The sequence below is a fragment of the Salvelinus fontinalis genome, chromosome 30 (assembly GCF_029448725.1).
Source record: "Salvelinus fontinalis isolate EN_2023a chromosome 30, ASM2944872v1, whole genome shotgun sequence".
Classification (NCBI taxonomy): Eukaryota; Metazoa; Chordata; class Actinopteri; order Salmoniformes; family Salmonidae; genus Salvelinus; species Salvelinus fontinalis.
This window is the reverse complement of record NC_074694.1, coordinates 42,113,437-42,139,980: the sequence shown is the minus strand read 5'-3', so window position 1 is coordinate 42,139,980 and position 26,544 is coordinate 42,113,437. Positions and strand designations below refer to the sequence as shown.

At 42.2% G+C, this 26,544-nt stretch overlaps 1 protein-coding gene across 3 annotated transcripts; it reads left to right on the top strand.

The window, feature by feature from the left end:
• Nucleotides 1-26,544, top strand: LOC129829258 (inhibitor of nuclear factor kappa-B kinase subunit alpha-like). 3 transcript variants are annotated; one of them, XM_055890962.1, is made up of 22 exons: nucleotides 1-66; nucleotides 676-782; nucleotides 4,716-4,810; nucleotides 6,512-6,629; nucleotides 6,867-6,936; nucleotides 7,027-7,115; nucleotides 7,283-7,372; nucleotides 7,507-7,631; nucleotides 7,744-7,851; nucleotides 11,912-12,047; nucleotides 12,310-12,504; nucleotides 12,668-12,770; nucleotides 12,998-13,121; nucleotides 13,355-13,506; nucleotides 13,710-13,771; nucleotides 13,960-14,069; nucleotides 15,584-15,633; nucleotides 15,798-15,903; nucleotides 21,838-21,985; nucleotides 23,277-23,413; nucleotides 23,559-23,658; nucleotides 24,921-26,544. In XM_055890962.1, exons 2-22 carry the CDS (start codon nucleotides 678-680, stop codon nucleotides 24,981-24,983), a joined length of 2,286 nt encoding a protein of 761 aa, XP_055746937.1. In that variant the 5' UTR covers nucleotides 1-66; nucleotides 676-677; the 3' UTR covers nucleotides 24,984-26,544. The 3 variants fall into 3 exon arrangements, with proteins under 3 accessions (XP_055746937.1, XP_055746936.1, XP_055746935.1); XM_055890961.1 differs by having other exon boundaries at nucleotides 42-485; XM_055890960.1 differs by having other exon boundaries at nucleotides 50-160.

Sequence of the window (26,544 nt, the reverse complement as noted above, 5' to 3'; positions counted from 1 at the left end):
TCTCTTTCGGACACATTTTTTTCTCCTCAGAAAAGCAGCCGGGTTTTTTGGCGACGTCACATCTAGGAAAGTACACATTCCTGTCATGGTGCATTAGTCGAACACAAGATCTGTCTTTTTTATGAAAAAACGGCCGCTGACTGTCTTATGAAATATCAAAGTATCGTAATAATTAGCTATTATTACACCAAGATTTCTGTAATAACCAGCTATATTCGTTTTTGTTCAAGCAAATAGCGTTAGCTGGCTGTCCAACGAGCTAACTGTGCTATATAACGTTAGCTAGCTTTGTTTACTTTCGTCTTCGAGCTTCGTTGATCAGTCACGGGTACAACCCTGCAAGGGAAACATGGGCGATTGTGAAGTTTAAACGTGTATCTTTATATTGCCCATTGATCAATTTTGTTTACGGACATCAGACAGGGGAGCTAAATTAATAGCTAACGTTAGTTAGCAACGCTATTTGACTAGCAACACTAACGAAGGTATGGCAAACTTGAAAGTTGTTTAGCTAAATAGCGAACGTTAGCTAGCTAGCACTAGCTGTAAACAGTAGCTATCAAGCTAACAGTTAGCTAGTAAATGCTTCATTTACCGCATATGTGGCTAGTTAGAAATGTTGACAATTTGCATAGCCAAATGTAACATTAATATTCCTTGTTATTAACGTTACAGCAATGGATAAGCCTCCTTTCAGACAAAACCAAAACTGCGGGAACTGGGAATTGAAAGAGAGATTGGGCATGGGCGGTTTTGCCCATGTCTACCTGTATCAACATCATGTAAGTATTTAACTAACAGCCACATTTTCACAAGTAATCCCTAGTACTTTAAGCTGTTCCAGAGTCCAGACTTGAATCATGGTAGCTGAATATCCTGTCAAATCAGACAAGAGTTGGATGTATGTTTACATATAGTTGAAAGGAAGTTAACCACTTCCTAGATGTGAATAGTAAGCCTGACTGGATGATATCACAGCTCAAATTTGCCAGAAGATACCGACCCTACTGTTACACTGAGCTGCACAGGGATGTGAATGCAATCATGATTACTGTGAAGCTGGTGTGTTAATGGGTCGGAAAATGTACCTCAATGCAGGGATGGGATATGCACTGTTTTACAAATTGTACCTTTATCCACAATGCTTCATCGAGAATGATGGAATAATGCTCGTTTTCCTGAAAAACTGCCCTTAATGTCCTCGTGCTTGCTAGCAGTAGACACAGTAGCCATTATGGAATGGCACATCATGTTGAAAAACAAATGAGCTGATTTGCTAACACTGCCATTCCTAAACGGGTCACCACAGCGGTGGCTACTACTAGCTAGTAGGGCCGGGACGATACTTTATCGCGATACACGTTAGTATCGTGGTACGGAAACACAACACGAAACAAATTTAACTTCTTTAGTAAAACAGGCTTAATGTTGGAAACAAACACCATTATGTTGTCATCCAGAGTCAAATGTATTTATTTTCAAAGCTAAAGCACACACAATTTGAAAGCAGGTTTTTAAAGGACCAATAGAATTTTGTCTGCTTCGTGTTAAAAATGTTGCATTTGAAAACATATTGCGAAATGGTATCGTCCTGGCCCTACTAGTATGAGGATGAAAAATTGCAGGTTTCCGGGAAAACTAGCAGTATTTAAGTCTTCTCGATAGAGCAGTGTGAATAAAGGTACATTTTGGAGTAGTGGCACATCCCATCGCTGCATTGATGTACGTTTTCCGATCTATATCTCTCACCTGCTCCACGGAGAAGCTCATTGTAAACAAGTATAACGCGGAACCCAAACCGGCTGCGCGCATGCGCCATCGTGCATACATTTATTTTGTCCCCCCACACCAAACGCGATCACAACACGCAGGTTAAAATATCAAAGCATACTCTAAACCAATTACACTAATTTGGGGCCAGGTCGAAAAGCATTAAACATTTATGGCAATTTAGCTAGCTAGCTTGCACTTGCTAGCTAATTTGTCCTATTTAGCTAGCTTGCTGTTGCTAGCTAATTTGTCCTGGGATAACGTATAAACATTGAGTTGTTATTTTATTTGAAATGCACAAGGTCCTCTACTCCTACAATTAATCCACACATAAAATGGTCAACCGAATCGTTTCTACTCATCTCTCCTCCTCCTTCCAGGCTTTTTCTTCTCTGGACTTAATATTGCGAGTGGCAACTTTCATAAATTAGGTGCATTACCGCCACCGACCTCGTTCGTCTTTCAGTCACCCACGTGGGTATAACCAATGAGGAGATGGCACGTGGGTACCTGCTTCTATAAACAAATGAGGAGATGGGAGAGGCAGTACTTTCTGCGCGATCTGCGTCACAAATAGAACTGACTTCTATTTTAGCCCTTGGCAACGCAGATGCTCGCGAGCAGTGTGGGTGCAATAATTGAATAATATAGATTTCAAAATGTATTTTGTAACGGTAGGGTCAGTATCTTTTGGCAAAGGTCATGCAACCACTTGAGAAAAACACCCTGTAGCTTAAAAATACCTTACTGTTTTGTATTCTTCTCCCTGTGAATTCATAAGTGCACATCTGTTGAGTTGACAAGATGAGATAATAGATGAGACTTTACTGTTTTTTCCCCCTTGTTTCTAAAGGACTGTGGTGGTTAATTTCTTTACTATCAAATAAGGAAAGACAAACTTATCACACAAGTCAGTTATACTTAAACTAAGTCATTAATCACTTATTAAGGAAGCAGGTCAATACAACACACACACACATAAAGTGAATCGAATTAGTTTGATGGATACCCTAGGCTTTGTACGACATTATAAATGACGTCGAGATTCCATCTTAATTCGCTCTAACTTTATGGGAAAAGGTTTATTCAATAAATCCAGCAACTCCTCTCATACTGGGAAGAAAAAAATAAAACACATTTTCAGGCCTTACGGGCAGTTTTATTTTAAATGTAGTACCCAGACAGAGAAAATCCAATAAGCATTTTATAGTTACATCGTTAGGGTAAGTTAACCAAAAGTGGACACACTCCAATCAGTTTCTGAGACAATTGCCCAGACTTTGTAGACAGTGTAATAATGCTTAAACCTCATCTTCAAATTATACATTAAAGATACCAACTCAACCTACGTACGTCTACGTATGAGTGGTTTAAATTGTATCTAATTATATTCCCAGAATTACTTTATCAAATCTCTAGTAATAGATTATACACACATACAATTTATCATATTTTCATATATTCACAGAATCCATATAAAACGTAAGAAATTCTTAGGTACTCACAACAACCATTCCATTTGCTTTTTCAAGGACACCATAGCTACGAAGCAGCTCTCCAAACATACTCCCAGCAGAACAAAAAAAATACACTTTTGTTTCCCGGACAATGACCATGGGATCCTCTAACCTCCCAGAGACCACTGCAAAATCAAGCCTCTCAGGAACTCTAGACCTTCCGCTGCTTTCTAAAATATCATCCCGCTCTCAATACCACCCCGTGATATTCTATGATGGGCAGTGAATGAACAGAACCCTAAGATAACGTTATATCAAAGCTTATTATCCAAATTTCAATCATCTGATTAAGCATATTTCTATATGTTAATCCAAACGTCAGATTAAGACTAATTTCCATATTCACTCAACTCTCATATCACAGTCACACAATGCTATTCTCAAACATACCTAATCAATTAGTTGTTTTTCAACAATATTTGAACCTGCAGGATTATTTTCTAATTTCTATCTCATGATTAATTCCTAGGATAATGCAACTCATACATTTACATCTTTCAATACTTCTAAAATGGGGTACATGTTTAAAACAATTACAAATGCACCTTACTATCTTATACTATATCATAAATGGTCTTAACTAGTTCACACAGATTCCGGATGTTTTTAACATTAAATGGCCAAAACAAGTTCATACAGATTCTAGATATTTAACGCTAAATTACCAAACCCAGGGCATACCTGACTAGCACATTTAAAATAATTGGAATTCACCAGATCCCAAGTTTGAGGGATCCCTCATCCATGATTTACCCAGGTCGTCAGGAGCAGTCACCAAGTGAAGATTCACATCCCATCCTCGTCGCCAAATGTGGTGGTTAATTTCTTTACTATCAAATGAGGAGAGACAAACTTATCACACAAGTCAGAGTTATACTTAAACGAAATCTTTAATAACTTATTAATGAGGAAGCAGGTCAATACAACACACATATATAAAGTGAATCGATTGAGTGCTCTACGATAAAGATGGCTGGTTGACGATTCACGATCAAATTATTCGTTGAGAGCCCCGAGACAAAAGTACAAAGGTCTTTTATAGCCAAGATACACCCCTTTCAACCTACATGACAAACAACAGATATATAGAATGGGTCACACGGTTAAGATTTGTATGAAAGATGCCTATAATACATAGCAGACAGTTTTCATTGTATAGAGACCATTGTCTGTCCCTCTGACTCCAAACTGGAACCATCTCTCTCTGGTACCAAATAGAACAGAAACATTAACTCATGCTCTGGAATGCTCTTTAGGTTTTATCACCCAAAAGACATTGTAAATCTCCTCTCAGTGTTACCTCCCAGAGGCCCATCCTCAGTAGAACACACACACAATAGTTAACAAAATACTCTATTCTGTTGCGTAAAACACCCATTTGATGCATTAAAAGTATTATAACATAATCTTGCTATTTTTCCACCATAGGACACATCAGAAAAGATTGCGGTGAAAATGTGTCGCCTGGAGTTGACAGCAAGAAACAAAGACAGATGGAGCAGAGAGATCCAGATCATGAAAAAGTTTGTCTATATCGTATTATCCTATGTACATCATTGAATGCCACACACGTTTGAACTGGGTGACTTTTACTTTTTCAATGAGTGAAATATCGGCATTTGCTTCTTGTACAGTGCATTCGGAAAGTATTCAGAACCCTTGACTTTTTCCACATTTTGTTACGTTACAGCCTTATTCTCAAATTGTTTAGATAGTTTTTTCCCCCTCATCAATCTACACGCAATACCCCATAATGACAAAGCAAAAACAGGTTTTTAGAAATGTTTGCAAATATATTAATAAACTAAATTCACATGTACATAAATAAGTATTCAGACCCATTATCCAGTACTTTGTTGAAACACCTTTGGCAGCGATTACAGCCTTGAGTCTTCTTGGGCATGATGCTACAAGCTTGACACACCTGTATTTGGGGAGTTTCTCCCATTATTCTCTGCAGATGCTCTGTCAGGTTGGATGGGGAGCGTCGCTGCACAGCTAATTTCAGGTCTCTCCGAAGATGTTAGATTGGGTTCAAGTCTGGGCTCTGGCTGGGCCACTCAAGGACTTGTCCCGAAGCCACTCCTGCATTGTCTTGGCTGTGAGCTTAGGGTCATTGTCCTGTTGGAAAGTGAACCTTCTTCACAGTCTGAGGTCCTGAGCACACTGGAGCAGGTTTTCATCAATGATCTCTCTGTAATTTGCTCCGTTCATCTTTCCATTAATCCTGACTAGTCTCCCAGTCCCTGCCGCTGAAAAACATGCCCACACCATAATGCTGCCACCACCATGCTTCACCGTAGGGATGGTGCCAGGTTTCCTCCAGACGTGACAATTGGTATTAAGGCAAAAGAGTTCAATCTTGGTTTCATCAGACTTTGTTTCTCATGGTTTGAGAGTCTTTAGGTGCCTTTTGGCAAACTCCAAGCTCTCTGTCATGTGCCTTTTACTGAGAAGTGGCTTCCGTCTGTCCACTCTACCATAAAGGCCTGATTGGTGGAGTGATGCAGAGATGGTTGTCTTTCTGGAAGGTTCTCCCATCGCCACAGAGGCACTCTGGAGCTCTGTCAGAGTGACCATCGGGTTATTGGTCATCTCCCTGACCAAGGCCCTTCTCACACGATTTCTCAGTTTGGCAAGGCAGCCAGCTCTAGGAAGCGTCTTGGTGGTTCCAAACTTCTTCCATTTAAGAAGGATGGAGGCCACTGTGTTCTTGGGGACCTTCAATGCTGCAGACATTTTTTGGTACCCTTCCCCAGATCTGTGCCTTGACACAATCCTGTCTCGCAGCTCTCCGGTCAATTCCTTCCACCTCATGGCATGGTTTTTGCTCTGACATGCACTGTCAACTGTGGGACCTTATATAGACACGTGTGTGCCTTCCCAAATCATTTCCAATCAATTGAATTTACCACAGGTGAACTCCAAGTTGTAGAAACATCTCAAGGATGATCAATGGAAACAGGATGCACCTGAGCTCCATTTTGAGCCTCATAGCAAACGGTCTGAATACTTATGTAAATAACTAAATACATGTTTAATACATTTGCAAAAATGTCTTCTGTTTTTGCTTTGTTGTTATGGGTTATTGTGTGTTTTTTATATTTTTTTATCCATCTCACAATAAGGCTGTAATGTAACAAAATTAGATAAAAGTTAAGTGGTCTGAATACTTTCCAGGTGCACTGTATTTATCAAGTACAATGTTTTTCTTGCCTATTCAGGTTGAATAATCTCAATGTAGTGACAGCCAGAGACGTGCCAGAGGAGATGAAGCACATTGCCTTAAATGACCTTCCACTGCTGGCCATGGAGTACTGTTCCAAGGGAGACCTCAGAAAGGTGGGGCAGCTGAAGATGAATACTTTATTGTCCATTTCCCTTATAGTCTACACACTTTTTCTTTTATTTGCTATAAACCTCCTTGACATATACAGACTCCCGAGTGGCATCAGCTATGTTGCAGTGCCCCTGGATCAGTAAGGGGTTAAATGCCTCACATAAGGGCACAGTGACAAAAAATGGTTCTGTCATGAGCAGGCATTTGTCCAACAATGTGTTTATGGTTGAATTTGACAGATGCTGAGCAAGCCTGAAAATTGCTGTGGACTGAAAGAAAGTGAAGTACTTTCCCTGCTCAATGACGTTGGTATGTACTGTACCCCACTGTTGAATTGTGTATAATTGTATAATTTGTGGGTCTGCATAGAACTGATTTCTGAATGGTCTTTATATACAGGTTCAGGCATCCAGTATTTGCATGAAAACAAGATCATACACAGAGACCTTAAACCAGAAAACATAGTGCTCCAGGAAGTCAATGGAAAGGTAACCTAATATTTATGGACCAGCGCACAGTGTCATCATGCCCTTTTTATAACTGTTTACATTTTTGTGTTATTGATGTTCTGTGGTGTGACTTTGTCTGTTATTTATTTTTAAAGACTACTGTTCATCTTGCAATGTTAATATGTCACAATGTTTTCCTTGTTCAGTTGGTTCACAAAATTATAGACTTGGGCTATGCCAAAGACTTGGACCAGGGGAGTCTGTGCACTTCATTTGTGGGAACACTACAATACCTGGTGAGCATATTATCCCTCCTGCAAGCACTCCTAGATTCCTGTTGACTTAACGTTGCAACATTGTCTCTGTCTGTTAGTCACGATTAATTAAAACCAGACTTACTAATTGATACTTGCATATCTTTTCCCCCCAGGCCCCTGAATTATTTGAGAATAAGCCTTACACTGTCACAGTGGACTACTGGAGTTTTGGCACAATGATATTTGAATGCAGTTGTGGGTTCCGGCCTTTTCTGCACAATCTTCAGCCTGTCCAGTGGTAGTTGTCCCTGCACATTTAACAGTTTTCAAGTGTTAGTTTCAATTCTGAGTGATCCTCCAAGGGGCACTAGGTAACCATCCTGAATGCCATCTGATATGTTATTCCTCAGGGCCAGCAAAGTGCGGAACAAAGGTCCCAAAGACATCATGGCTGTGGAGGAATTGAATGGGGAAGTCAGATTCTCCACACATCTACCATACCCCAACAATCTGAGCAGGTCAGACACCGTCACATATTCTATTCTAGTGTCATTATTACAGTGCCTTCAAGAAGTATTCATACCCCTTGACTTATTCTACATGTTGTTACAGCCTGAATTCAAAATGGATCAACATTTTTTTTATCTCGCCCATCTACACACAATACCCCATAGTGACAGTGAAAACATGTTTTTGGAAATGTCTATGAAATGCAGAAATCAAATTTTCATAAGCATTTTCAATGGCACTCCAAATTGAGCTCAGGTCCATCCAATTTCCCTTGATCATCCTTGAGATGTCACTACAACTTGATTGGAGTCCACCTTTGGCCAATTCAATTGTTTGGACATGTTTTAGAAAGAAACACACCTGTCTTTGAGGTCCCATAGTTGACAGTGCATGTCAGAGCAGAAACTATACCATGAAGTCCAAGGAACTGTCCGTAGATCTCAGAGAGAGAATTGTGAGGAGGCATATATCTGGGGAAGGATATAAAACAATTTCTAGTGTTAAAAGTTTCCAAGAGCACAGTGGTCTCCATCATTGGGAAATTGAAAGATATTGAACTACCCAGACGCTGCCTAGAGCTGGCCGTCCAACCAAACTGAGGAACCGTGCAAGAAGGGCCTTGGTCAGGGAGGTGACCAAGAACACAATGACCACTCTGACAGAAATACAGAGTTCCTTGGCTGAGATGGGAGAACCAGCCAGAAGGGCAACCGTTTCTACAGCACTTCACCAATCTGGGCCTTATGGGAGAGTGGCCTGACAGAAGCTACTCCTGAGAAAAAGGCACACAACCGCACGCTTGGAGTTTGCAAAAAGGCATGTGAAAAACTCTGAGAACATAATGCAAAAGATTCTGTGGTCTGACGAGAACCTCTTTGGCCTGAATTCAAAACTATATGTCTGGAGAAAACCAGGCATAGCTCATCACCCGTCTAACACCATCCTTACAGTGAAGTGTGGTGGCAGCATCATGCTATGGACATGCTTTTCAGCGGCAGGGACTGGGAGACTGGTAAGGATAAAGGGAACAATGATTGGCGCCACATGCAGGCAAATCCTTGATGATAACCTGTTTCAGATTGGAAACGACCTTCGACTGGGGCAAAGTTTCACATTCCAACAGGACAATGACCCCAAGCATACAGCCAAAGCAACACTTGAATGGCTTCAGAACAAGAATGTGAAAGCCCTTGAGTGGCCCAGCCAAAACCCAGACTTGAATCCCATTGAAAATCTGTGGAAGCTCCCCATCTTAACAGGGCTTGAGAAAATCTGCAAGGAAGAATGGGAGAAAGTCCCCAAATCCAGATATGCAAAGGTGATACAGATATACCCAAGATGACTCAAAGCTGTAATCTGTTCTACAAAGTATTGACTTGAGTGTGAATACTTATGTAAATTAGATTTCTGTATTTAATCTTTAATACATTTGCAACAATTTCTAAAACATGTTTTCACTTTGTCATTATGGGGTATTGTGTATAGATGTGTAAATAAAAACATATATAATTTAAATTCAGGCTGTAACACAAGTGTGGAATAAGTCAAGGGGTATGACTACTTTCTGAAGGCACTGTAACCACCTGTCTTATTCTGTCTGTGTATAGCAGGGGTATTTATTTATATAGCCCTTCTTACATCAGCTGATATATCAAAGTGCTGTACAGAAACCCAGCCTAAAACCCCAAACAGCAAGCAATGCAGGTGTAGAAGCACGGTGGCCAGGAAAAACTCCCTAGAAAGGCCAAAACCTAGGAAGAAACCTAGAGAGGAACCAGGCTGAGGGGTGGCCAGTCCTCTTCTGGCTGTGCAGGGTGGAGATTATAACAGAACATGGCCAAGATGTTCAAATGTTCATAGATGACCAGCAGGGTCAAATAATAGTAATCACAGTGAACAGGTCAGGGTTCCATACCCGCAGGCAGAACAGTTGAAACTGGAGCAGCGCACGGCCAGGTGGACTGGGGACAACAATGAGTCATCATGCCAGGTAGTCCTGAGACATGGTCCTAGGGCTCAGGTCCTCCGAAAGAGAGTATTAGAGAGAGCATACTTAAATTCGCACAGGACACCGGATAAGACAGGAGAAATACTCCAGATATAACAGACTGACCCTAGACCCCTGACACAAACTACTGCAGCATAAATACTGGAGGCTGAGACAGGAGGGGTCAGGAGACACTGGCCCCATCCGATGATACCCCCAGACAGGGCCAAACAGGCAGGATATAACCCCACCCACTTTGCCAAAGCACAGCCCCCACACCACTAGAGGGATATCTTCAACCACCAATTTACCATCCTGAGACAAGGCCGAGTATAGTCCACAAAGATCTCCGCCACGGCACAACCCAAGGGGGGGGCGCCAACCCAGACAGGAACACCACGTCAGTGACTCAACCCACTCAAGTGACGCACCCCTCCTAGGGACGGCATGGAAGAGCACCAGTAAGCCAGTGACTCAGCCCCTGTAATAGGGTTAGAGGCAGAGAATCCCAGTGGAGAGAGGGGAACCGGCCAGGCAGAGACAGCAAGGGCGGTTCGTTGCTCCAGTGCCTTTCCGTTCACCTTCACACTCCTTGGCCAGACTACACTCAATCATAGGACCTACTGAAGAGATGAGTCTTCAATAAAGACTTAAAGGTTGAGACTGAGTCTGCGTCTCTCACATGGGTGGGCAGACCATTCCATAAAATTGGAGCTCTATAGGAGAATGCCCTTCCTCCAGCTGTTTGCTTAGAAATTCTAGGGACATTTAGGAGGCCTGCGTCTTGTGACCGTAGCGTACGTGTAGGTATGTACGGCAGGACCAAATCGGAAAGATGGGTAGGAGTAAGCCAATGTAATGCTTTGTAGGTTAGCAGTAAAACCTTAATCAGCCCTTGCCTTAACAGGAAGCCAGTGTAGGGAGGCTTGCACCGAAGTAATCTGATACATTTTTTTGGTTCTATTTAGGATTCTAGCAGCCGTATTTAACACTAACTGAAGTTTATTTCGTGCTTTATCCGGGTAGCCGGAAAGTAGAGCATTGCAGTAGTCTAACCTAGAAGTAACAAAGGCATGGATTAATTTTTCTGCATAATTTTTGGACAGAAAATTTCAGTTTTTGCAATGTTACGTAAATGTAAAAAAGCTGTCCTTGAAACAGTCTTGGTATGTTCGTCAAAAGAGTGATCAGGGTCCAGAGTAACGCAGAGGTCCTTCATAGTTTTATTTGAGACGACTGTACAACCATCAAGATTAATTGTCAGATTTAACAGAAGATCTCTTTGTTTCTTGGGACCTAGAACAAGCATCTCTGTTTTGTCCGAGTTTAAAAGTAGAAAGTTTGCAGCCATCCACTTCCTTATGTCTGAAACACAGGCTTCCAGCAAGGGCAATTTTGGGACTTCACCATGTTTCATTGAAATGTACAGCTGTGTGTCATCCGCATAGGAGTGAAAGTTAACATTATGTTTTCGAATGACATCCCCAAGAGGTAAAATATTTTGTGAAAACAATAGTGGTCCTAAAACGGAACCTTGAGGAACACCAACATTTGCAGTTGATTTGTCACAAGACAAACCATTCACAGAGACAAACTGATATCTTTCCGACAGATAAGATCTTAACCAGGCCAGAACTTGTCCGTGTAGACCAATTTGGGTTTCCAATCTCTCCAAAAGAATGTGGTGATCAATGGTATCAAAAACAGCACTAAGGTCTAGGAGCACGAGGACAGATGCAGGAGCCCCGGTCTGACGCCATTAAAAGGTCATCTTCCTTATCTCTTAGCCACAGACTAATTTTCAACCTGGGAAACCAGGGTCCTGTTCATTAGGGTGCCAAGTAACAGAACATTGAGATTTTTTAAAAGTCTTATTGTGGAGAACAAATATGGTTGTCTGTCAAAAGTAGAACAGGGAATCGTGTCCGCTCAGTTAATGACCACATTCTGAAAGTTTCACCTCATTGAGCAGCAAAAATCAAAAACCAAGACGGTAACTTGAGGGAAACTACCATGACCTGTATAGATTGAATTTGTTTCCCCTCCACCGGGGGATGTTAATTTGCATTGCACTCATTCAGAACACTCCTGGAGCCCATGGAGATGCTGCTGCAGCTGATGCTGAAATGGGACCCTGTCCAGAGAGGAGGCAAGACTAATGCTGACAGCAAGAAACCCCTGTGCTTTGAAGTGCTGGAACAGATATTATGCATGAGGGTTAGTTCTGTAACGTATCATGCTGTATCTCTTGAGCTAATAATAGTCATTCAAGTGTCTCTTAAGGCTGGGCTCTTATTTGATTTTCTCATGGACAAGATTCAATTAACGCTTATATTTCCCATAGTGTGTTAATGTACACATAATATACTTTTTAAGCAAATGTTATGTTTGCCTGTTTGTGCTTGATATTTTGGATTGACTCCATCTGCTAGCCAATCAGCTTCCTTTATTTTACTCATATCATTTATCCCATTGGCAGGTTGTCCACATCCTGAACATGACCACGGCCCAGGTCCACTCCTTCCAGCTGGCCCCAGATGAGAGCCTCCATAGCCTGCAGCGCCGCATCGAGACTGAGACCAAGATCGAGTTGGTCAACCAGGAGCTGCTGCAGGAGACAGGGGTGTCGCTGGACCCCAGGAAGCCCGCAGCCCAGTGTGTCCTCGACGGGGTGGTAAAGACTTTGGTTCCACTTTGCTACTTTCAGTGTTGTAATGTTGTAAATTTTTAGATTATAGTTTTGATACAACACATTGGAAATCTTAATCACCTGTTTAGCATTCACATATTTAGCAATTGGCCACCATGTAAAGTGGTTGTCTTTGTGTGTTGTGCAGCGAGGCTGGGACAGTTACATCATCTATTTGTTTGACAAGAGTCTCACCAAGTACTCTGGTCCCTTCAGTGCTAGACAGCTGCCTGATAAAGTCAACACTATTGGTGAGTACTGCCTTCTCTGCCTGCTGATAAATATTTATAGATCTCAAGGCGATCAGATGGAAATACAAGCTTATGCAATTAAATAGAGGTAGTGTTTTTTATTCTTAGACAACAAAAACAGAATTGAGCATTCAGTTAAACTTGTGTTCCTTCCATGGTTTGGTTCAAAGATGTCTTCAGTCATATGTACCAAGCCTTATGTAGGAGCTTGTTGTCCTTTTTCTCAGTGCGGGAGGCTAAGTCCCCGCTGCCCCTGGTGGTGCTGAAGAAGGTGTGGGGCGAGGCGGTGAGCTACATCTGTGGATTGAAGGACGACTACAGCAGACTGTTCCAGGGCCAGAGGGCTGCCATGTGAGTAAGCCTGCTTTACTAGACACCAAAACAGTGAAGTTAAAGGAAGCGAGATTCTTTCTTTTGAATTTGGTAATGTCTCAAACTGGAATGGCTGAAAGAAGTTTCCAGACTTGCTTTGGAAGAATCAGCTCTTTGCTTTTTCATCTATGTCATGTGTGATCTTGTTATTTTGATGTACAGTTTAGTTTTTTTAACAGACAAAAGTTATTATATTCTGTGGGTTTGTCCAGGCTGAGCCTCCTGCGCTACAACACCAACCTGACCCGGTGCAAGAACGGCATGTTTGCCTTCTCCCAGCAGCTGAAGGCCAAGCTGGACTTCTTCAAGAGCAGTATCCAGTACGACCTGGAGAAGTACAGCGATCAGATGCACTATGGGATCTGTGAGTATTGGCTGGCTGATGATTGGTAGTGCCAGGAATGGTCACCCACATGGCCTGCAGCTGAAATGATACCCTATTCCTCATATAGAGCGCTGCTTTAAACCAGGGCGCAAAGGAGGGAATAGTGCCATTTTAGAAGCAACCATGGTTTTGTATTATGACAAGATAGTGTTGGTTATTTTCATGATAATTTTTTCTCACAGCCTCTGAGAAGATGCTGAAAGCTTGGCAGGAGAATGAGGAGAAGGCGGCTGCATATGCACAGGTACTGGTTGGGATGGATTTTTGGTATTGAATGCATGGGTTGGTCATCTTAGGTTGAGCTGCTGTCTGTGAATGGCTTGAGGTACAAGTTAACCGCAGATCTAGGATCAGATTACCCCACCAATCCTAATCATCCCTAGCTACACCCGTTGTCTGAGCCCGATGTGTAATGTATGTTTTGTCCACTAGGTGGCCGAGGTGAGCCACCTGGATGAGGAAATCATGTCGTTACACTCGGAGATCGTGGAGCTGCAGAGGAGTCCCTACGCTCGTCGCCAAGGAGACATCATGGAGCAGCTGTGAGTGTTCTACTCTAGGCAGGAATGACAGGCTGTCTGCCTCTACTGAATTAAATGCATGAAGGGTCTAGGACAGTGGTCACCAACCTTTTCTGAGTCAAGATCACTTTCGCAGTCAAAAAGCAAGCTGAGATCTACTGCTCAGATTTTTATAATTTTTTAAAATATTTTTACATTAACCTGACACAAACAGTTTTGTAGGAATGAGGTTTGGGCAGTTGGCCTAATACCTTATCACAGCATACTGGCTATATGATTGGCCTGCCAATATTGTTAATCAGACCATATTATATTTAAAAACTCGAGCTTTGACAACAAAATAGATCAGTTGGTTTAGCACTTGTGAGGCACTGTGGAGCATGAAATGAAATAATTAGCTTTTTTATTTTATTGGACTGATGGTACCTGCATCTGATGGTCAACGTGGTCAAATCACAACGTCAGTGATCATCAGGTCGAAAAGTCGGAGCTCTAGAAAGATGCCAGAGTTTCCGACTTGGAATTCAGAGTTGGATGACTGTTCAAAACGATTTTTCCCAACCGCCTCTCACGGTCCCAGCTCTCCTCTTCCTTTCCTCTGATGAGACTGACCAGAGAGAGGGGACACCCGTCTTCCACCTGATGGCGAAACTCGAGTCGCACCGCATCTGCCTCATGCACAAATTAATGTTGTTCCTATGACCAGAGAAAGTTATTACAATCGACACGACAAACTGCTAATAATAATAAAGCGCAGGGCTATCGATACTTGGCTACTCATTCATTGCAGCTGCAGCCCGAACGGGAGTACGGAGAAACATGTTTTGCGATAGCGTTGAATAAAAACTGACAGTGCTGAATATAAACTTAAACATATACTCACTCATAAAAACAGCAGCTCTTTGCAGTATTCATTGACAGTCTCTCTGTGGTCATGGTTTTAAAAGTTATTAAATCTTACCTAGGCTAGTAGCCTATTAAACTTGGCTGTGGCCAGGGTCATGGAAGCTCTGTAGCCATGGTGATTTGAGCTATCCGATTGGTCAGCGCAGTAGATGCACTCGATTTAGTCACAGATTTGCCTGGTCTGCCAGGTAGGCGGAGTTTGTCTCATGGGAACACTTTGCTTACCAGGTGCGCAGGACTTTTGAATCAAGTGAATATACTGCCGAAAAGGTCAACACGATTTAAAAAAAGGAGTGCAAGCCTTTATCGTTCGTTGGTTTTTCTAAAGAAATATTTGGTGATCGACTAGGAATGCCTTGAAGATCGCGATCGACCGGTTGGCGACCACTGGTCTAGGACGTGCCAGGAAGTTGTGGAAGTAGATGGAGCCTCATTGAAATGTTTGGCTTCTGATTTTGCTAGTAGCTGACCTGATGTTGTTTGTCACTTGCATTGCCTGTCCTATACATCTAGAGGACTCAAATGCACATTTTAAGAAGAAAAGGTCAACTGCTGTATCATTCTGAAAGCCTCAAACAAGATTTAAATGAATGTTCTAGGAGAATTGATCGTTTATTCCTTGATTTCAGGGAGGACAAGGCGATTGAACTCTACAAACAACTAAAAATGAAATGCCGAAGTAAGCCACTTTTGTTCAATAAATACAGTCACTGCATTGCAGCTGTTTTCAATTTCAATAAGGCACTGTAGTACTTTTGGATATCGAATAGAATCTGTAATCGTACGACGATAGTTGTCTAAACACTACCACGTTCTGACACCTGTGTGCTGTTCTTCCCTCAGCGCCTGACCCTGGTGTGAGCAGTGACAGCTCGGAGATGGTTAAAGCCATTATACAGACTGTCCAGAACCAGGACAAGGTCCTGAGAGACCTCTACACACACCTCAGGTAAGCAGGGTCTGGGACTGTTCAGTGGACTGTCACGTCACCAACTGAACGCTGCAGATAGAAATGCCCTTAATAAAGCTGACCTGATTCTATACTCTGCATGTTAGAGAGGCATGCGTCTGTTCTATGCAATATATTTTTACCTCATTCTAAACGTTTCGCAACAATGTGCCTTACTGCTGAGGTTCCCAAACAAGGGTCTGCGGCAGGGGGTCCACGGCCAGATCTCGAAATGTATTTATATTATATTATATGTATTGTTTGTTTATTTTTTTATGAATATTGCTAACAACAGATTAAACCAATTTTGGCTAAGGGATTTGTAAATTAAGTTAAGAGGGTGTAATACAATACTATGTAATATTAATCTACAGTATGGGCAACATGGTCCTGGGAGGCTCACAAGAATATTAGTATCCATAGTACTACTTGTATTCCCCCCAAAATGTTGATTTTGAACATAAATTCACTAAGGTAATCAATAGAACTGCAAAGTTTCTTCTCTGCAAAATGTGTAGAATTGCAGGAAATTAGCTTGGGGTCATGCAGGGCCGATAGGTTGGCATGCTTTCTCTCTCTATTCAGCTATTAATAGGCTACATTTGGTTATTATGATATAGTTTAAAAACCTGGCTAATACAATTTAGCAATGCCAGTCATTACTCTTCTTTAGAATTGCATTGTATACATTTGTTTCTAAAGTACAGTATGTCATTTTGAGAAGATATAAAAATGGGAAGCTGCCTCTATAAGAAACATTTCAAAAGACATACATGGCTCCAGTAGGCTAGCCAAGACAAATGCTAGGTGTCTTTTTATTGCTTTCTTTTTACAGTTTTTACAAAATATGCAGACAGTTGCCTGCATATTTTCACTATTTAAGGTTTACTGTTGTAAATCACTTTCCCTAAAATACATAAATAAGCTCTGCGAGTAGATTGATGGGCGCTTCTTTTTGCTCTGGACAGCTCGCGTGTGCGGTGTGAAGGAAACTCATGTACTGCTCGAAGTTGACTCGCGGGTTACCTAGCTACCCAGACTTCTTGCTCCAGCCAATCGCTTCGCCACGCCCGTAGATGTTGGTTTCTTCTCCACAATGAGTCTGGATCTGAGTACCTTCCCAACCCTTAACTGAATGCAAACACATTCGGGGCTGTCTGATGGGTCCAGAAACCGATGGGTTGAGCCAAAACACAGGTGGATTAAAGCGGTGTTTTGAAAATTCGTCATTGGCTTTGATACTCTGATTGGTTGGAGACGATCCAATCGTTGACGTCTTTGTTTAGTACCACGCCCCTCGTCACAACAAACGACTTCAATGATGGTACTCTGACTAAAGTTTGTAGCGAATGACAGAGGAGCTTGTGTGAGTTGGTGTGAGTCGTCAAATATAATACAACATGTAAAGTGTTAGTGCCTCGTTTCAGGAGCTGAACTAAAAGATCCCAGAAATGCTCAAAAATCTTATTTCTCTCAAATGTTGTGCACAAATTTGTTTAGTTTTTAGTTCCCTGTTAGTGAGTGTTTCTCTTTTGCCAAGATAATCCATCCACCTGTGAGGTGTGGCATATCAAGAAGCTGATTAAACACCATGATCATTACAGGTGCACCTTGTGCTTGGGACAATAAAGGCCACTCTAAAATGTGCAGTTTTGTCACACAACAGAATGGCACAGATGTCTCAAGTTTTGGGGGGGGGGGGGGGGGGGGGGGGGGGTGTAATTGGCATGCAGACTGCAGGAATGTCCATCAGAGCTGTTGCCAAAGAATTGAATGTTAATTTCTCTGGCGTAAGCTGCCTCCAATGTTGTTTTAGAGAATTTGGTACTACGTCCAACCAGCCTCACAACCGCAGACCACGTGTGGCCACGCCAGCCCAGGACCTCCACATCTGGCTTCTTCACCTGCGGGATCATCTGAAACCAGCCACCCGGACAGCTGATGAAACTGTGGGTTTGAACAATGGAAACATTTCTGTACACACTGTCAGAAACCATCTCAGGGAAGCTCATCTGCGTGCTTGTCGTCCTCACAAGGGTCTTGACCTGACTGCAGTTCAGCGTCGTAACCAACTCAGTGGGCATATGTTCACCTTCGATGGCCACTGGTGCTGTGCTTTTCACGGAACTGTGCTTTTCACGGATGAGTCCCGGTTTCAACTTTACCGGGCAGATGGCAGACAGTGTGTATGGCGTCGTGTGGGCGAGCGGTTTGCTGATGTCAACGTTATGAACAGAGTGCCCAATGGTGGTGGTGGGATTATGGTATGGGCAGGCAGGCTACGGACAACAAACACAATTGCATTTCATCGATGGCAATTTGAATGCACAGAGATACCGTGACGAGATCCTGAGGGCCATTGTCGTGTCACTCATCTGCCGCCATCACCTCATCTTTCAGTATGATAATGCACGCCACTGTCACAAGGACCTGTACACAATTCCTGGAAGCTGACAATGTCACAGTTCTTCCATGTCCTGCACACACACCAGACATGTCACCCATTGAGCATGTTGAAGATGCTCTGGATCTACACATATGAAAGCGTATTCCAGTTCACGCCAATATCCAGCAACTTCGCACAGCCATTGAAGTAGATGTCGCGCTGCATGAGGTAAATGGTGGTTACACCAGATACTGACTGGTTTTCTGATCTGCACCCCTACCTTTTTTTTAAGGTATCTGTGACCAACCGATGCAGATCTGTATTCCCAGTCATGTGAAATCCATAGCTTAGGGCCTAATGAATTGATTTAAATTGACGGATTTCCTTATGAACTGTAACTCAGTAAAATCTTAAATTGTTGCATGTTGTGTTTTTATATTTTTGTTCAGTTTACAAATAGCATAACATTTACATGTGTAGTCTTCAAATCTAATTTGATTTGTTACGTGCTTTGTAAATAACCGGTGTAGACTAACAGTGAAATGCTTACTTACGGGCCCTTCCCAACAATGGAGGCAAATAACCCCCAAAAAACACAGGGAATAAATACACAAAGAATAACGATAACTTGGCTAGGGTACCGAGTTGATGTGCAGAGTTACAACGTAATTAAAGTAGATACAGTATGTACATATAGGTAGGGATAAAGTGACAAGGCAACATGATAGTAGCGGCGGTGGCGGCTGCAGCGTTTCTGAGTCAAGAGTTGTGCAAAATGGGTCAATGCAGATAGTCCAGGTAGGTATTTGGTTAACTATTTAACTAACTATTTAGCAGTCTTATGGCTTGGGGTAGAAACTGTTTAGGGTCCTGTTGGTTCCAGACGTGGTGATTCGTTACTGCTTGCCATGTGATGGCAGAGAGAACAGTATGACTTGGTTGGCTGGAGTCTGACAATTTTTCGGGCCTTCCTCTGACACCGCCTACTATAGTGGTCCTGGATGGCAGGTAGCTCGGCCCCAGTGATGTACTGTGCCGTACGTATTACCCTCTGTAGCGCCTTGTGGTCAGATGCCAAGCAGTTGCCATACCAAGTGGTGATGCAGCCAGTCAATATGCTTTCAATGGTGTAGCTGTAGAACATTTTGAAGTTCTGAGGGCCCATGCCCAACCTTTTCAGCTACCTGAGAGGGAAGAGGCATTGTCGTGCCTTCTTCACAACTGTTGGTGTGTGTGTGTGGACCATGGTAATTCCTTAATGGACCTTGAAGCTCTCGACCTGCTCCACTACAGCCCGGTCGATGTGGATGGGGGCGTGCTCGGCCCTCTGTTTCCTGTAGTCCACAATCAGCTCCTTTGTTTTGTTGAGGGAGAGGCTGTTGTCCTGGCACCATACTGTCAGGTCACTGACCTTCTCCCTATAGTCTGTCTCGTCGTTGGTGTTCAGGTCAACCACTGTCTCGTCAGCAAACTTTAAGGATGGTGTTGGAGTCGTGCGTGGCCACAGTCATGGGTGAGCAGGGAGTACAGGAGGTCACTACGCACGCACCCCTTGGATTGGGTCGAGGGTGTCTGGGATAATGTGTTGATGTGAGCATGACCAGCCTTTCAAAGCATTTCATGGCTACAGATGAGTGCTACGGGGCAATAGTCATTTAGACAGGTGACCTTAGTGTTCATGGGCACAGGGACTATGATGTTCTGCTTGAGATATGTAGGTATTACAGACTGAGTCAGGGAAAAGTTTAAAATGGCAGTGAAGACACTTTCCAGCTGGTCAACAAATGCTCTGAGTACACGACCTGGTAACAGAGTATTTGAGCGGAGCGAGGAGCCTGCCAAATTTGGCTGGGGCGTGGAGCAAGTTTCCCAAAGGCTGGAGCGTTGGCCTTCTCGCCCTCTCCAATTTCGCTTCTATAAATCTCCAAGTAGTGCTCATGTCGTCAGCTCAGGGCATGCCCAGCCCAGCATGCATTTGCAGTCTACTTGTCTGATGCTATAGCTCTTTGCTTTAGCTACTGTCATGGAGTTTGCTAAATATTTTCATAAAGAAACTGATAAAACACACAGGTGCAAAATCAAGGTGACTGACAAAATTGAGGAGGACCAAGAGCAAGAGAGGGAGTGGGGTGATGTAGTGTCCACAGGTAAAGATTCTAATCTGAAAAAACATGTATCCCGAAAGCATGGTGTTGTACTTACTATGTGTACATGCTAACAAAAGAAAGAGGTGGGTAGCTAGCTGTGTCATTGTAGCAAAGTATTTATAAACTAAAAATCAGTTATCTTAAGTTTATTTTTGTTTTGTTATCAATACAATAGGCCACCATTGATTTTGGCCCAATAGGACTGGCATATTACCTCTTTCAAGGAGCATTCCGTTTTGATAGGTCTAAAGGTTTTTAGGCAAAATAACACTTTCTTACCTGCATCCCTCCCCAGTGGCTCTGGAAGCACGGAGAGGGTATTCTCCGCTGCTGGCCTGCTCTCCAGGCATCATTGCACGAGCCTGAAACCACAGACTCTGAATTCATTTTTAGAAATACGAGTTTACTCAAAGGCACTGAGCCTAATAAGGCGTCAATAGGCAGCTTGTGGCTGGGTTTCCCTTTAATCTGTGATAGATTAAGCCCTACCACATCCGACAAGCATCAGAGCCAGCGTAGTAGGATTCCATCTTGGTCCTGTTTTGACTGTTTGATGGCTCAACGGAGGTCATAAGGGGGTTTCTTATAAGCGTTGGATTAGTGTCCCGGTCTTTAAAGTGGCAGCTCTAGCCTTTTAGCTCAGTGCGGATGTTGCCTATAAATTTGGGCTTCTGGTTGGGATATGTATGTAGGGTCACGTCGTTCCCACAGTGTTATAGTATGAATCCCTGAACATATTCCAATCTTTGCTAGTGAAACAGTCCTGTAGTTTAGCATCCGCTTCATCAGACCACTTCCATATTGAGCGTGTCACTGGTACTTCCTGTTTTGAGTTTTTACTTGTAGGCAGGAATCAGGAGGACAGAGTTATGGTCGGATTTGCCAAATGGAGAGCGAGGGGAGAGCTTTGTCTGCGTTTACTGTGTGTCTTCAATAGTAGACTATTGAACTGGAATACCAAAATGCGCTGAACAGTGACTGTCCCAACATGTTTTTACTGGTCCCAGGCCATCGTTAGTCGGACCCTGCACGCAAAATAAAATGAATTAATATGGCAGAAAATAATAGGCCAAGTGGATTTCCACTTAGTGCAAATTCACTCACATTATATGAAACGTGCAAATTCATTTTCTCTCCCTCGACTGCAACCACGGCACACACAACACATACAACCAGGTACCGAAAGGCGGGACAGACAGCAGACCGTCAAACCAGCAGTGTTTCGCCATCATCGCTGACTTTGACTGACAGGCGCCTGACCCCTATCGAAAGATCGCTAGAAGATGCATATTGTTTTTTCTAGAGGGAGAGGGCTCGGAAGACTTTTCTGACTAACAAATTGAAAAGTACCCTACTTAATTTAAGTGGAAAACACTGTTTACCTTCTGTTTCCCCATGCAGTAAGATCTTATTGAGCAAGCAGAAGATCATTGACCTGTTCCCGCGCATCGAGAAGACACTGGAGAACATCAAGGATGCCGACAACACCGTGATGCAGATGCAGATTAAGAGACAGAGAGAGTTCTGGCACCTATTGAAGATTGCCTGTGTGAGTGACGATAAGGTTTTATCTATAGAACTTCAGTAAAGTTAGTCATAAGGTCATGAAGTCATATAACTTACTATAAAATGACATTGGGTTATTTTAAGTCATGTGCAATTGACCCTTTGCTAAGCCTCGTCCCAGATGTATGGGCAACCAATGGTAGCTCGTGTCCGGCAAGCCTCAAACAAGCTCTAGTTTTAAACGCATGGAAGCCAATGATGGCAATGGCAAAAACAGATTTTTCATAAAAAAATGTATTGTTTAAATGGCAAAATAATTTAAAAGTGCACCAGGGTACTTGCGACTGTGATTCCTAAAATGCAGAGCCTGTTGGGGTATTTTTCGAATCCGAAATTAGACTGTTGTTCCATTGTTTGCTAGCAGGTTAGCTAGCTACACTGGCACTGCCTCCATTGAAAAACCTAGCTAGCTAGCTAGCCATTAAAGTTGCACTATGCAAAAATTGCTTCGCCATTGGTAAAACTCTAATAGTTAACCTAATTTCAATTTATGTGACAAAATAAGATGGTACAATGATTCTCTATACTATCTAAACCACTGCTAAATATATTTTCCATAACCAAAAATATTGTTTCAGTTGGTTGAAGCTTGTGTACAAAACTGAAAGTAAAAGACGCAAAAACAAAACTTAAGAACGTGAAGCATAGAAATAACGCACATAGAACAGATCTACCGCTTCTTAGACTTGTTTTCAAGTAGAATGATAGATTTCTAACTCACATTTCTATGTGAATTTGGTCAGGTTGACAAAAAAGTTACATATTGCCACTTTATATTTATTATAAACAAGTTATATTTTTTAGCTAGTTAAGCTAAAAAAAAGCTATATTATGAATATAACACCTATTGTCGACATTATATGATTTGAGAGCACTAATTAGCTCCGAGAGTGGTTAGTATCTTTGACTGCATGCTGACAGTTTATTCAGAGCCATCCAGTGTCTAGTCACACTAAAAATGTCATTTTACCATGTTCCTGTGAAGCAATTGTTATGACAGTCCACCACAACATACCAGGGGTTCTCCTGATTAGCAAGAAGCAGTCTGCTTAATTTCATTGTGTATTAAAAATACAGTTTTAAGATTGTGAGGGTTTTTCTCCACTAGTTTGGAGAATTGTGCTTCCCAGGAAAATGTCTGAGGTTGCAACAGTAACCAAGGGGGCGGGCTTGACTTGACTTAGCAAAGGGTACATTTTCTATAGAATTCACTTAGCCTAGGTCATAATGTGAACATGTGTTCTATATGAGTAATGGCATTTGTCTTCTCCCAGGCTCAGAATTCTGCAAGGAACTCGATAGCAGCCAGCCCAGAGTCGTCCAACCCTCTGCAGGTGTCCCAGTGGGCCCAGTCTGCCCAGCCCATCAGCTCCCCTCACCCACTCACCTCCCTACCTGGACCCAATGACAGGTACTGGTCTATACAGCAGACAGGAAGGGTTTATGTGTTGTGTAGCAGATTGAAAGGAATGTCCAGACATTCAGCAGCAGACCGAAAAGAATGTCCTTCATACATTGTGACTTATTCTATCTCTCTCTCTCCCCGCCCCTTCCAGTGATGCTGCCCCACAACTGCTTCAGGAGAACCAGAAGTACCTCAGTCAGCTGACCAGCCTGATGCAAGAAGCTGCTGACGAGCAGTCTAAAAGCGTAGTGGTAAGTTAGGCCATTTTCTCAAAGCTAGCTAGACTTGTAATGGAATCCTGTTTCCTGGTATTCTGTCAATTCAGTGACTTATATTTCACTGTTGCACTTCACCACATTTTCTTCAGTGTGTTAAAGAGAGACAGCCCCTAAAAAGCAACTTCTGTTTTGAAAATGGCTTATGTGGCATCGATAAGAGTCAAACATTTTATTCTAGTGTCAAAATGTACTACAAAGTGTAAATAGGATAATTAGGGTCATAAAGTTAGTCTAATACAAAATGGAGATTTGCGAGATGGTAGCAAAAAAATGTCATGTAACATAATAAAGGGTACTGTAAGTTTTCCTTGGGTTAGATTTATTTCAATCCTGCCCTCAGCTGGCAGCAACCAAGTAATAATCAATCGCAGCGCAGCTGCACGTGACCCGATTAGTAATGGTCAGTTTGGTTTGACATTCGATACCCATATGGGGCTAGTTAGGGACCATCAGTTAATTACACAAGGAATAAAATATTGGGACAATTTCAATAGCTTCAAATTTCAATGACTTAAAACCGTCAAACCAAATAAATTGAAGAAATTCAAATACAAATATTTAATGCATTTGAGACAACTAAAAGATGTGCAACATTAAAATATTGTCGCATTTACATTGTGACAAAAGCCCAAATCAGAAAGTTCAGCCCCCCTTAAAGTCTTTATAATATATGATTCACACCTGAAACACATACTTTCTTCTTTAGTTGGCACCACTGGTGTGCGTCATTTACCCAGCACTCTCTTATGTGGGTCAACTCCCAATAAGGGTGGGATTAGGTATCCCAGGTCAGGAGCGTGATGAGCTTCTGAGTTCGTTCCTTCTCATTTGGCCTTCAGGATGTCTCTTATCTGACCTTGTTAAGTGTAGAACATTACCTTAAGGCTAACTGAGTTTGCATTTAGACTCTGATCCATTTAAAACAAGTCTGGGGAGGTAGCCTAGCGGTTAAGTTGGGCCAGTAACCGAATCGCTGAGCCGACTAAGTACTAAATCTGCCTTGAGCAAGGCACTTAACCTTAATTGCTCCTGTAAGTCGCTCTGGATAAGAGCGTCTGCTAAGTTACTCAAATGTAAATGGGAGGTTGTCTGCCTTGCTGGAGGGAACGGAGATTAATATCTAAACCACAACCCAAACGCCATTCTACAGTTACCCCTTTGTTTGTGACAGCGACAACCTTAAAACCTGACCTCAATGTAGCTTTGTGTCGTCATCTCTTGGTTTGTCTTTGTAGGACCAAGATTGGAGCTGGACTAAATATGAAACGTCTACAAAACTGCAAAAACGAAATGTGTGAATACGTCAACCACAGGAGACTGCTGAGGGGAGGATGGATCATAATAATGGCTGGAATAGAGTGTATGGAATGGCATCAAACACATGGAAACCATGTTTTGAATACCATTCCATTCATGCTGTTCCAGCCATTACTATGAGCCCGCCCTCCCCAATTAAGGTGCCACCGGCTGTCTCTGATGTCAACAACAAACAAGGCAGCGTCTAGCTAATCCCTGCCTGCTCTCCAACCAAGTAACACTAAGGACTGAATGTCGTTAACAAAATGGAGTCACGGTTTTGTTGTACATTTTGATGTGTGGTCATTCACTTTAACTACTAGCCTGAGCCGCCCCCCCCCCCCCCCCCCCCCCAAAGGGCTGATAAAAAAACTACATGCTCAATGACTCACTTCTCCATTTTCTCAGCTATTTGGTGGGAAAGGTGGATGATGTAGCATGGCTTTTATATGAACAAAAAAACTGATTATCTGAACACAAGACGTCAGTCGTCCTTTGCTCTTCAAGCAAATGTCACCTTTTCCTCACTGATTATTGTGCAAATCTAAGTACCACTATTCATCGAAATCCACATTTTACTATTAATATCATATCAAAGTATCTAAACTGTTAAATCAGGCGAACTGTAGCATCTGATTGTGAGTGAAAGTTTTGTAATGACGGAGTATAGCTACAGTGTGTTTGGGCTATGGAAATGGGACTGATAAGAAAGCTTGATATGCATGCACATTTGTATTGAGCCTTATCATCATGTCTCCTGACGTGACTCAACACAAGGAAAACCACAAAAGATGGAGGTGGTAAAAGGAAATTACAATCAAGCAACAGCACTTTGACACTCCCAAGTATCCTGGTTCCCTTCTATACAGAGGAAGTAGTCAGACATCTGGGGGATAGATGCCCTCTAGAATCCTGTTTATGAGTCTGTGCTCTAGTGACACAGCTCTCGTTTCAATCATCCACTGGGACAGGAAATGTATAAACTGTATTTCAAATAAATTCATGCATCGATCAAGGGTGTAGGGTTTTGATCATTTGTGAATCTTATTTTGATTTAAGAAAAGTATTCTATCATGACTACACACTTTACATAGATGGGGGGGAAATATGGAAATCCTATAGTTACTTTGTGACAAAGGATGTTGGTCTGTTTCTCCATATGTTGGAATTGTTGATATGTTTAAACCTGAAAAATGGAATACATACCACCAAAGTTCAATTCCATTTTTTTGTGTGCATTCTTTTCACTGGATGCTCAATGTATGGAAACAAATGGGGAGACATGGTAAATTATTGAATGTACTGTTGTTACAACCCTTGAGGTGTAACTTAAGTGTTGACTGTAACAAAGATAAAATGGATGCTATGCTCCAGAAATATGTATTTATGTAGTTAAGTGCAATGGACAACATTTATTTTTAGTAGTTAAGTGACATGTCAGTTTCCTTCATTAAGGTTTGTCTCCATCTGATGGTTTTAACCTGTCTATGAATGTTTACTTTCTAGTAATTGTATAGATAAAAAAATTATTGGTATTACAATAAAAAATTACTTTGGCATGAA

Bases quoted from the DNA above. Each gene is read 5' to 3' on its own strand.
- LOC129829258 (XM_055890960.1), top strand. The intron at 7,373-7,506 runs GTGAGCATATTA...TTTTCCCCCCAG, and splicing joins TGGGAACACTACAATACCTG to GCCCCTGAATTATTTGAGAA. The intron at 23,659-24,920 runs GTAAGTTAGGCC...TTGTCTTTGTAG, and splicing joins AGCAGTCTAAAAGCGTAGTG to GACCAAGATTGGAGCTGGAC.